Consider the following 13,466-nt stretch of genomic DNA (forward strand, 5'->3'; position numbering starts at 1 on the left):
GAATGGGAGCTTTTGTAGTCGTCATCATCAGTTGGTTCTGTATTTTATTTGATTTTATTTTATTGCAAGAGATTTGATGGTAGTTAATTTATAATTGGAAGTGAGTTTAGTAAGATCTACCTGTTATTTATAAATTAAGAGGTTTCAACTAATAATAGTTAAATTTGGCTTCTGATTTCAGAGCTAGCATATTTCTCATTTTATTACGATCAATAATTCCTACTATTATTATTAAAAAAAAAAAAAAAAAGCTATACTAACCACTTTCATCGTTAAATGAAGTATAACTGATGAGAGTCTGTACATTTATCTCTCCTACTCCATTTAGCAAAAGACGAAAATCTTCAGCAGTTAATCCTTCTACACTACTAGGAGGCAAAACATCATACACTCCCATTCGAAGTTCCTAAGGGGGTTAATGTTAAAATCACATTAAAATTGAATTTATTAAACATAAATAAAAATATGTAAAATATGTATCTTTCCATAGAAACATAAAACAACTAAATTAACATTAACACTTTTGTTGCCATTATCCACACGAGTGGTCAATCTTAAGTGGACAACCAATGTGTGCCATAAATGCATAAACAAAATTAACAACTATTCGTTATTGGTACATTGATTGAAGACTTTGCAGAATGTCTAGCTTCTGTTTATAGATGTGGCGCACAGTTTTATTTCTTTGCTCGTGTTGATTTTAGTTTATGTATATGAATAAACTTTTCATATAATTTTAAGATATGTTCTGATTTACAGCTGAGTACAAAAGTAAGTAATTTTCCACAATTATGAATTTTCAGATTGATGGAATGTCAAAATGTTGATTTTTTTTTTTTTTTTTTTTCCAACATTCTGAAAATCAAGGCACATTGAATGGGTTTTCTCAAATTTAGGTGGCAGTGACATGTTGAACAGTTACAGAATAAGAAATGTAAAACTAAAATTTTAGTTATGTAATGCAGTAATCCACAAACTGCAAAGCACAAATAATTCTTGGGTGTGCATGCAAAATATTAAAAATTTTAAACCATTTGATTCAAGGACATAAAATTTTGCTACATTCCTTGTCACAGAAGTGAAGAGCCTAGAACAAAATAACAACTGTGCAGTCAAGGACAATGCTGGCTATGTCCACATCTGGCATTTCAATCTCATCATACATATCAGCTGGTAAGAATTAGGGTGTGCAAGTTATCAATTTAAAAAAATTACTTACACCAATGAAAATGTTCCTTAACCTTGCTTCCTTTTAATTCTGAGTAAATTAAGTCACTGGCTGCACGTGTGACTACAGGGAGCAACACAATACCAGGTTATGTTTACATTTAATTTGTAAATAATAATCTTTTTAAAACTTGCTAGGGGCAATATTCAAACTTTTAAAGTTTAGTAAACAAATTTACATCATATTTAAATTACTAGAAAGAACATTTTTTTGGTTCTCCTTGGATAACTGATACCATGTCTGCCCAGACATGATAGGAGGGAGTATATGATGAGAGTGTTGTCAATCAATTCAGCCCTGGAGACTGTGCTTGTTAACAGGAGAGACTGCTTCCACAGGAATGGGGTATACTTCAAAAATAGAAAGGGTGCAAAAATATTTGCTGATGCTATCAAGGTAGTGTTAAGTGGGTTGGAAAACTGCAAGCTTGGAGGGGTATACACAAACTAAAAGATTAACAGTGGCCACAGGCAAATGCGATTCTTGCACTACTTTTTTTTTTTTTTTTTTTTTTTATGTGAACCCCAAACACGAGAGGTATTAGAACCTATAGTACTTAGTACCATGCTTGGGTTGGAGGCTGAGAAGACGAAAGAAGATATTTGTTGACATTGGACTTGAACTTCTGTAGATTGTAATTTTCAGGAAATATGTATGAAGGAAGGTTGTTCCAGAAAACGGCAGTTGAATGAATAAACGAGGAAGATGAAAAGTTGGTTCGAAGTTGGACAGTAAATGGATGTTGGCTGGTGGCGGCACGTGTTCGGACTGTTTTGAAAGAGAGAGCAGGAATTATAGAAGCCAATTCAGAAGAACAGTGCCCATGGAAGTATCTGTAGAACAGGCATGCAGCAGAAACAGTACGTCCATAAGAAAGCGAGTGGAGAGACTCTGTTAGAGATGAATCATTAATTAACCTAACTGCCCTCTTCTGAATGGAATCAAGAAGCCTGAGAGAGGTTTAGGGGGCACCACCCCAGATGTGGGAACAATATTCCATGGCAGGGCAGATTTGCGATTTATACAGAGTGAACAGCTGTTTGGAAGAAAAGTAACGCCGAGAGCGAAAGAGAAAACCAGGTTTTTTAGATGCAGAGGAAGCAATATTTGTAATGTGCTTGTGCCAAGAGAGATTAGAAGTCAGGGTAATCCCAAAAAGAGATATACCATTTTGCCTAGAAATCGGAGTATCACTAAAGATAAGCACAGGAGCAGAAGAATCCTTTTTGCGAAATATAAGACAAGACTGAGTTTTAAAAGGGTTGAAATCAACTAAGTTGTCTTTTCCCCACTGGAGAATTACCCGAAGATCGGCATTTAAGGAATTGGTAGCAGATTTTCAAGAAGTTGAAGCTGATTGAGCAGGACAAGGTTTCTCAAAATGGAAAGGTGAATGCAATTGCAATGTGCTATCATCGGCAAAACTATGGATAGGATTTCCAGTCAATGGAAGAAGGTCATTGATATACAAGAGGAAAAGAGTGGGGGATAGAACTGAACCTTGGGGGACACTGGCATTAGTGGAGAAGTTAGAAGACAGAGAGCCATCTACCATCACCCTCAGTGAGCGATCAGAGAGAAAACTGGATAACCAATTACTAAAAACAGTTGGCAAACCATAAGATGGAAGCTTGTTTAGAAGACCTTTATGCCAAACACGATTAAAAGTCTTTGAGATGTCAAGAGCAAATGGGTAACATAAGCCAGAATATCACCAGTGGATTGACACTGATGGAATCCATATTGGCGATCACTGATCAGATGGAAGGTTTCTAGGTAGTTTAAAAGTTGGCGGTTAATTGATTTCTCCATTACTTTAGAAAGAGTAGAAGTAATTGCAATGGGACGATAATTGGATGGGAGGGATTTGTCACCCTTTTTAGGAATAGGCTGGATATGAGCAAACTTCCAAGCAGAAGGAAAAACACCTTTGGAATAAGAAAGTGAAAAAAGGCGGCAAAGAATAGGAGTAAGTTCAGGAGCACAGGTTTTGAGAACAAGTGGAGAAATACCATCAGGCCCTGGAGCTTTCTTAGCATCAAGATTCATCAAAATCCTTCTGATATCCTTTTGACGGAAGACCATAGGAGGCATTGAATGGAGCGTGTTGGGAATGGTGGGAGGTGTTTTACCAAGATCATTAATACATGAGCTGGAAGAAAAATGGGATGCTAGCAGGTCAGCTTTATCCTTGGCTGAAGTAACAACAGAAGCATCTGGTTTGGACAGAGGTGAGAGCAGAGATGGGCAAAAGTTGCAGCCAATAGCTTTGGCAAGAGACCAGAATGCTCCATTAGGGCAAGAAGCAAGTTTTCTACTCTTAGCCTGTTCAAACTCTAGTTTGGACTGATTAATAACTGCTTTACAATTGTTGCGAGCTTCAGTGTAGGCAGAAAATGAAACTGAAGAATTAGAAACAAGCCAATTACGATATGCAACATTCTTCTCTTGAACAGCCTTGGCACATTTATTGGAAAACGAAGGTTTAGATAAAGGACGAGATTTTAAAGTGGAGTGTGGGATAAAGGATTCCATTCCTGCAAGAATAATTTCACTGACACGATCTGAGCAAATGTTGACATCAGAAGTTTTGAAACAGTAATCCGACCAAGGAAAAGAAGAAAAGAAGTCTCGTAGGTCATCCCATTTTGCATTCTTGTAATGCCAAACAACACGAGGTTGGGAATAGCCATGAGATAAAGGTTCCATTGGAGAAGAGACAATCACCAAGTTGTGATCTGAAGTGCCTAAAGGACCTCTCACTTCGACCGTGTACTTAGAAGGGCTGTTTGTGAGAAAAAGATCAAGCGTATTGGCTGTATGATTAGGAATGTCCGGTATTCTTGTAGGTAAATGAACAATCTGTGCTAGGTCATTAGTAATTGCAAAAGCCTCAGCATCTCGACCTGCTGGGTCAGTGTGACTGGAAAACGGAAGCCAGCTGGAGTTGTGAACATTAAAATCACCAAGGAAAATTACCTCACTGTTAGGAAAGTTGGACTGGAGAAAGTCAAGTTGCAAAGAGAGGAAGTCAAAGAGCTCCAAGTGATTAGTGGAATTGGGAGAACGGTAGAGATATCAGATGAATTTGACACAATGAGGTAGAGAGATTTTAAGCCAGAGAAGATCAAAGAGAGGAGAATCCAAATCTCTGACAGGGAATATCAGAACGGACATATGCACACGTACTGCCTTTGAGGCGAAAGGAATCATACAGCGAATAATTTGGGCATCTGAGATGAGCAGAAGTTGAATCAACCGATAACTCAGATTCTGTCAGAAAAAGAACATGGGGTTTGGCAGACTGCAAGTGGAAATGGACATCGTTGAGATTAGAACTGAGACCACATATATTTGTGAAATGAATTAATAAGTCCTTGGGAGGTTTAGATCTTTTCGCAGATAAACTTGCCCTATTAGTTTGACAATTCATGGTGTATTCAATAGTAAGAAAAAGTGGGTGGGACATGCTGTACGAAGTAATAAAATTTTTGGTTAGGGCGTACATGTAAGAATATACCCAGATCCTTGACATAACGTGGCCTCGACAATGCTCCCCGCATACACACTACTCAGACTCCCTCCAGTCACTATCTAGCAGAGTAGGGGTAGCAAGATTATACACCAGCTGATCCGGAAGCCTCCTAGAGAGTTACCAATAGGTTCGGTCTGGTGTATTAACTAGCGGTCAGCCTCCGAACACCGTTTTAGAGCTGTACCCTCGAAATGTAAGGAATATTGGATCTCGCCACGACGTTCATCATAACCTCAAAAGTCATCAATCATACTGCATGATGGAAGAGATAGGGAAGGGTTGACCGAACTTAGCTCTAGAGACTAAACATGGGTTCCACCACTTCAAGCCTCCAATAAGCAAAGTGGTGGTATTTCACCGGTTGATGTGAGTCGTCTACCACCTAGTACTGCCTGGTAACATAGAGGGGCGGCGTTCATCCATGTGGTGTGGGCGCCACACCTCGACCCCTGCTTACGTTGGTTCACACCTGGGTGGTCACCCAGCATGTACTTGTGCAAGGAGGTTACACCAAGGATTACTAACAGTCCCACCATCGTGAAAGTGCAAGCAGAGGATTTGGCTGTCAAAGACCGTCCAGACGTCGCCGAAATTGGGTCCACTCGACTTGACTTGAGTGTCAACCCGAATATCAGTTCCATCTGGCATATCTGAGAGAATGTCTGTGACAACCTCAAGGACCACTATTAGAATGAACAGCAGGCTGAAAAGCAAGGTGTATGCAGGGGAATTTCAGGATTTCTGGGAGTCATAGTGGAACAAGTAAATACATGGGCTGTGATAGGGTAACTAAGAGTAGGAACAGGTGATCTATACTTGCATGTACACCAATGCTAGAAGTATTGTTAATAAATTTGATAAGTTTGAAGTGCTGGTCAAGACATCAAAGGCGAATATTTTTGGGATATCAGAGATGTGGTGTCACACAGATATAAGCAGTGCAGAATTGGAATTTGGGAAGTACAATGTGTACAGAAGGAATAGGCAAGACAAGAAGGGAGGAGAGGTTATGCTATTAGTTAAGAAACACAAAATCCAAGGAAGCACATCCAATTGACATGGCGGACAATGCAATGTTGAGTCAGTGTGGTGTGACATAAGCACTGGGAAAGGGAAAATGAGAGTAGGTGTGTGTGTTATAGGTCTAATGAATCTGATGAGCATAATAAGCAATTGTGCAGAGAAAGAGAGTGGGCCAGTAAATCAGAATGTCTTATAATGGGGGATTTTAACTTTCTAGAGATTGACTGGAATTTGTGGGTTGGTTACTCACACACTAACAAGACTTTTTTATTGGATGACTTTTTTCTACAACAATATGTTTGAGAGGCAACCAGAGGGAGTAATAATCTTGATCTGATTATCAGCAGTGATTATTCATGCATTAAGAATTTGCAGATAAAGGAACCATTGATGCGGGTTTTATTTAAAGATGTAACTACCATCAAGGGTAAAGGGCCTTTGCTTTTGTAAAGGTGACTAAAGTGGTCCCAGTTTTTAAATTCTATACAGTGGGATCAACTGATGTGAATTCTAATGTAAATTTAGAATTCACAACAGTGAATTCTAAATGGGAAGCATACAGGGACTTAATTTTGGAGGCTACTAGGCTTTTCATACCAACTAAGAAATACTGTTCAAGGTTTAAGCCTAAATGGATGTCAGATGAATTAATGAGGCTTGTGGCAGAGAAGAAAAATGCATGGGATGCATATAAATTATCAGGTGCCACGGAAGCATATGACAGATATAAGCTAGTCTGTAACCAAGTCACAAAGGAGGTTAGGCAGGTGAAGGCAGATTACAAGAAATCTTTGGCAATGGATGCAAAAAAAAAAAACCGCAATGGGTTCTTCACTTATGTAAACTGTAAATGGAAAGGGATGAATCAGATTGATCCACTTAACATAGATGGTTTGACTATCGATGATAATCATATTGAATGAGATTTTGCATCTACATTCACACACAAAGAGTTATTCAAGGAGGGGAATGTCAGAAGTTTATCAAACTTTAACTGGGAGGTAAGTGATTTTGTAGTAACTGAGAGCAAAGTGGTGAGAAATTGTTGAAAATGAACATAAGAAAGGCATTTGGGGTGGATGGTATCTATCCAGCTATATTAAAGGAAGCAGCAAAGGAAGTAAGCAAACCCTTAGCCACAGATTATGAGAACTTCCTTGGACTCAGGGGAGATCACTATGGACTGGAGTTGTGCAAATGTATCCCCAATTCACAAAGGGAGATCAAAAGGAGACAACTATAGACCTGTTAGTTTAACTTGTGTTCCGGGGAAAATAATGGAGTCACAGGTTAAAGAAGCATTACAGGATCATCTAGACAACACTGCAGTAATAGTTAAGAACCAGCATGGGTTTGTTAAAGGGAGGTCCTGTCTGTCCAATTTAATTGGATAAATATGATGTGCTTACAAAGGAACTGGATGCAAAAAATAATTTTGATATCATATACTTGGATTTCAGAAAAGTTTTTGATATTGTTGCACATGGAAGACTGTTGTACAAATTGGAGGTCGATGGCATTAATGGCAAGTGGCTACAATGGATAAAGGGATGGTTGAGTGGGAGATGAAAGAGTAGTAATCAATGGACACTGCTCTTCATGGACTAATGTTATTAGTGAGTTCCCCAGGGTTCAGTGCTGGGCCCATCATTGTTTTCTGTATTCATCAATGATATTGATGAAGGCATATCATGCTTAATGTCAAGTTTGCAGATGATACAAAGGTTGGCAAGGTTCTTAATGACAGTAAAGACATTATGCTACTGCAACTGGATCTAGATAAGTTGGGAAAATGGGCTGAGAAGTGGCAACTGAAGTTTAACACTGAAAATGCAATGTGCTGCATATGGGTAGCTTGGTTTTGGTTTGGATTTTATTGGCGCATTAGCAACTAAGGCTATAATGCACCAAGTCCATCATATGGGTAGCAGTAACCCAAGAGAAACGTACCAACTGTGTGGTATTACACTCAGGGAAGTGGAGAGTGAAAAAGACCCCGAGGGTAATTGTTCAGTCAGAATGAAGTTCACTGAGCAGTGCAGATGAGCTGCTAGCGCAGGTCATGGAGTCTCGTCAATTTTCTAGCAGGGACAAGGAGGTGATTATCCTGTTGTACAAGGCAATGGTCAGGACACACTTTGAGTACTGTGTACAGTACTTCCATCACAGGTCTGGAGGCCTCATTTTAACGAGTTTTAACTTTGAACGAGTACAAAGAAGGGTAACAAGATTAGTGAATGGAACAAAGTATTGCTCTTATTAAGTTTTGCAAATTACAGTGTCTGGAGACTAGGCACCTGCGAGGTGACCTGATTGAGGTGTATAAAGCCTTGAATAGTTTGAGAATGTCAATGCTAATGGGATTCTTCCTCCTGCTCAGATTAAGAACCTGAGGGGAATAGATTCAAATTGAGGAAAGACGGTAGTAGAAAAGATGTGCGGAAATCTGCTTTTAGCCAGCGGGTAGTTGATTGATGGAACAGACTTCCATTTCTTGTTTTGGAAGTTGATAGCTTAAATAAATTTAAGGCTGAGCTGGACAGGCATTTGGAGTGAATGGATCGGTGAAATGGGAGGGTTTTTTTTTTTTTTTTTTTTTGGCCGATGCTGCTTTTTTGCACTGTATGCCACAACTAATGCTAACCTTCAAGGCTTGTAATATTCATATTTCAAGTGTAGTTTTACTATTGTGGTCATCTATGATAAAAGTACCAAAACAGAGAGTATGGCATCAACTTATCATAAGAAAAAGTTTATTATTTGGAAAAATGCAAAGTGTGTTAGTTGTCTGATGGCACCAGGGGTTTACCCCATCTCTGCATTGTGTAGCACAGAACGCTGTGTAGGCCAGAGATTTAAAAAGTGTGTGGGGAGTGGAAGGATGTGTATTGTTGTGTACCGTTGTTCTTCTGACCATTTAGTCGTTGGGACCCACCATCACCACGCTTGACCGCAGGGAGGCAGGTCAGGCATCCAGTAGATTTTAATTTGTACTCTAGGAGACCCTACCACCTAATTTCTGAAGATTTCAGTGGCAAGGGCCTATGTGGGAGGAGTTAATGCTAGAATATAAAAGGCCAAGAGAGGGTTATGTAAGTGCAGTTTAAATTTGGACATTATTAATTGATAAATTGTGTGGGGTGTACACTGGCGAGTTAAGCAGAGGTATGGGGATGATAGAGAAGGCGACCCCAGAAAGTCAGTGTGGCAGGTCCATGCCTCACCAGGCGGAAGAAGGGGGCAGCAGGGAGGAGGAGAGTAAAAGAAAACCAAGTTCCATCCGGGATTTGTGGTCACTTCCATGTTTCTTATAATTCTGGTGACAATTCGGTGGATTGTGTTTCATGGGACACAGTCCAGTACATGGTGTTCTATTATGTTGTCGCATATTCAGGATCCAGACGTGTTGATATACTTGGGACAGAGTCCCATCCAGGGTTTGCCATCACTTCCTTGTTGTCTCATTATGTTGTAGAGCTGGTTTAGTGCACTGTCTTTCCTGGGACATAGTCCTGTTCGTGATTGTTGGTCATACGCATTGTGGCATTATAGTGATCTAGCTGACTGATCATTTTGAAGTCTTGCGACAAGCAAGAGCTGTTGTTGATTATTATCTATCACAGCATCCTTATTATTTGTAAAATGCATTCTGAAGAGGTTTTTCTATAACATCCTTAGAAATGAGAATCACTAAAGGGTGGGAGAGGGAAACCTGACAATCAGGCAGCTGGTTAAAATCCATGAAGAAACTAGAAATTCCTAATGTCCTAACCAGATTGTCAAATGGTCTCCCATAAGATCTTTAACAGCCATACAAAACAGGTCACCTCCCCATAGTGGTAAATCTAGTAGCATGGTAGTTTTAATATTATTAAAGATGTAATGGATTCAGTGTGTGTGGGGGAGGAAGGGGAGGGAGAACAGCATCCTTTTGAAATTTTACACTAGGAGAACCTTTAAGATTTCATGGATTTTTAAATTTTGAACTTAAAAACAAAATAAGGCTACCTTTTGAATTTAGATTCTAAGCAGAATAAGTTTTATACCTTTGTTTGTATTTCTCCACAGATAATGCATCGTGGTTGAGCAAATTTTACTTACTTTAAGTTTGAGACAACAAATTGGTAAACGTAACAGTGATGCCAAACTCAGAAACGCAGGGAAAGGCAACTCTGACTTACTTTCAATCTTTCGAATGGAGCAAAATATAACCCCTTATTCTCTAACATACTTGTGAAGGCTAGCACCTGCTTCATGCAGGAATTTAAAGAAAATTAAGGGATATGATGACTCTCTTACATTATGATTCCAAGGCTGGTGTAGTGAAAGGCACAGATCCCCCCCACCCCTCCCCAGGATATCTGGGCCACAGTTTACTGGATCAATTGCCAATGTGGAAAATGCTGTGTACTGTAAGTTGGGGTAAAAGGTTAAAAAAAAGGTAAACTGTAGCCATTATCAATTCACTGCAGTATGGAAGCCTCCTCAGCGATTCCTATTGAGGGAAATGGAACACAATCTGCCTGCCGGTCCGTTGCAGGTTGGCACATTGACTGTATATAGCAGTAAGGAGCTTGAACCCCAGTCTACTCAAAGAGTATATGCTACTGCACTCCTGCTCCTGACCACTCAGCTACGGAGGCCTCTACGCTGGGGTAGCAAATCTGTAAATATGAAAGTGATGCCAAACTCAGAAACAACATTGCTTTTCTCAATATTAGAGAAGGGATCCCTATTCAAAACAGTCCCAGGTCCTCCTGAATTATAATATAACTCACTCTAAACTTTAATATAAATTGAACCACAGACAAGATTCACCAAACTCAAGTTATTTTGGATGTTAGAGGTTATTGATTAAGATTCCTCACTTCAGCCCAAAAGCCAAAAACCTGTACCTGCTAACAATATTTAACCTACCCCAAAGAATAGCAGCTATTCTGGGTACTACTGGTGTTACCTGTATGAAATTAGAGGATACCACTTCCAATTTCATGAACGCCAAATGGCCACCAATGGGGGCCTGTTCCAAAACAAACCCTTTTTCTTGCACAGAAGAACAGCAGTTGTCCTGTTTGTAACCAACTTGAACAGATCTTACCTGTACACTTTGGAGAAAAAGCCTATAATTTAAGACTTTTGGCTCTTTTTTAATTTTTAATCCACCAGGAAAAGCAGGTTGTGATATATGACTTAGTTAGTTTAACTTCTGTTCCAGGAAAATTAATGGAGGCACTGCAGAATCATCTAGACAAGACTTCAGTTTCAGCTCTGACACAGCATAGTTTTGTTAAGGGAAAGTCTTGCCTGACCAATTTGATTGGATAATATGATGTGGTCATCATAATATCCAATCAAAGGAACTGGATGCAGGGAATAACTTTGATGTCATATATTTGGATCTTAGAAAGGCTTTTGATATTGTTGCACATGGAAGACTATTGTACAAATTGGAGCAGAATGGTATTAAGGGTAAGTTGCTACAATGGATAAAAAGATGGTTAAGTGGGAGAAGACAGAGGGTGGTAATCAATGGGTGCTGCTCTTCGTGGACTAATGTTATTAGTGGAGTCCCTCAGGGTTCAGTGTCGGGTCCATTGTTGTTTTCTGTATTTATAAATGATATTGATGATGGTATATCAGGCTTAATCTCCAGGTTTGCAGACAATACGAAGGTTGGCAGGGTTGTTAAGGACACTAATGACAGTACGCTGCTGCAACAGGATCTAGAAAAGTTGAGCAGATGGGCTGAGAGGTGGCAAATGAAGTTTAACATTGACAAATGTAAAGACTACAATTGGGAAGCAGTAACCCCAGAGTGATGTATCAACTCTGTAGTACTACACTGACAGTGGTAGAGAACGAAAAGGACCTAGGGGTAATTGTGCAGGCAGATATGAAGTTTTCTGAGCAGTGCAGACAGTTTGCAAGAGTAGCTCACAGTGTCTTGTCAATGATATACAGGAATTTTTCTAGCAGGGATAAGGAGGTGATTATTCCCTTGTATAAGGCAATGGTCAGGCCACACCTTGAGTACTGTATACAGGTCTGGAGGCCTCATTTCAAGAAGGATGTAGAGCTGCTGGAATGAGTACAGTTGTTGTTGTTATTTGGTTTTTAGGAGCATTAGCAAGGCCATATTGCTCCGGGATATGCGGTGGTCATTCCCTGACTTTTCCGCATCCTCCGTATTTGGTGGTGACGGGCTCGAACCCCGGTCTAATCAAGAAGCGTGTGCTATGCACTGCTGCTCCTTCCCACCTGGCTATGGAGGTGCCAATGAGTACAGAGAAGGGCAATAAGATTAGTGAATGGAACAAAGGGTTGCTCTTATGAATAAAGGCTTAAGCGTTGCAAATTACGGTGTCTGGACACTAGGCACCTGTGAGGTGATCTGATTGAGGTGTATAAAGCCTTGAATGGTTTGGGCAGGCTCAATGTTGATGGGATTCTTTTTCTTGCTCAGATTACAAACCTGAGGAGGCAGACTGAGGAAAAACAGATGTAGGATATTTGTGCAGAAGTTTGTCTTTAGCCAGCGGGTAGTTGGTTGGAACAGACTTCCATCCTTTGTTGTGGAAGTTGATAGCCTAAATAAATTTAAGGCTGAGCTGGACAGGTATATGGAACGAATGGGGAGGGGGGGTGAAATGGGAGCATTTTTTTTTCTGATGCTGCATAAGCTTGCTTTCTTGCATTATATGCTTCTACTAATGCTAATGACCACTGTTTATTTATTTTTTAAAAAATTTCCTAGGTATTTATTTATTTTAACGGTCTTAAAATTGTAACTTTATCATACTAAATAATTGTAAGTTATTAGAGCAGTTATTCATTTTATTATATATATATATAAATTTTTTTTTAAATCCTACAATGGAGAAGTGAATGAAGTTCTAAAGGTATGCATATTGTACAACTAAGCAGGCTGTAAGCAAAGCCTTGTAAATAATACAATAGTCCATTTCATGAAATCAACTCATGCTTACAGGTAACCATATTGTTTGTAGTATTGGTCTTTCTGAAACTTATACATCTGGTGTGCCCCAGGTGTCCAATGTTGGTATATTCTTGAATTATTTTGAAACAAAGCATCAGAAGAGTAATTCTCCAACAGAATCTCAAAATACTTGGCAAGAAGGAAGGCAGTAGCATGAGATCAGATATAGCCAATTCAGATCTGAAATAAACTACTGAGAGTTTGGGCAAACTGAGCAAATGTACTTACAACAGCATGTCCAAAATCATGTAAGAAAGGCTGGGGACTGAAAAATTATGCAACGTTTAACAGTATTTAAAAAACTGGTACCAGTTTCTGGTTGTTCATTTAAGAGCAGGAGGCAATACAATTAGATTATCTTTCCATTATATGTTAAGACAAGTGATAAGATTACTATCTTTTTATTATCATACCTCTAGGGCCTTTTCTTGAGATTTAACCATGCGGTATTCTGCATATCGCCTTACATAGTCATATACATTCTGTGCTGTTACTTCAACGTCTCGTCCACCTGGTATTAGTTCAACACTTCCTCCTCCCTGAAAAATAGCTGATTTGTGTAAGTTTTTGGTTCAAATAATAATAATAATAATACTAAAAAAATTAGAGAAAATGCATTGCTATAAGCAATCTCATCTAAAATGCATTCTGTATGATTACATTACCATCAGAACACGAGTAGG

The 13,466-nt window shown here is 39.2% G+C and overlaps 1 protein-coding gene across 2 annotated transcripts in view; it reads right to left on the reverse strand.

Moving 5' to 3' along the window:
- Window positions 1-13,466, reverse strand: part of hyd (E3 ubiquitin-protein ligase hyd) — a 670,489-nt gene that overhangs the window by 11,261 nt on the left and 645,762 nt on the right. For both annotated transcript variants that reach the window (XM_090375987.1, XM_090375986.1), the window contains exons 45-46: window positions 13,197-13,322; window positions 262-406 (exon numbers count right to left, since the gene is read on the reverse strand). In XM_090375987.1, the coding sequence (XP_090232113.1) occupies window positions 262-406; window positions 13,197-13,322 (271 nt within the window). The remainder of the gene's footprint in view (window positions 1-261; window positions 407-13,196; window positions 13,323-13,466) is intronic.

Source organism: Mastigoproctus giganteus, chromosome 6, assembly GCF_048544385.1.
Source record: "Mastigoproctus giganteus isolate SK-2022 chromosome 6, ASM4854438v1, whole genome shotgun sequence".
NCBI lineage: Eukaryota > Metazoa > Arthropoda > Arachnida > Uropygi > Thelyphonidae > Mastigoproctus > Mastigoproctus giganteus.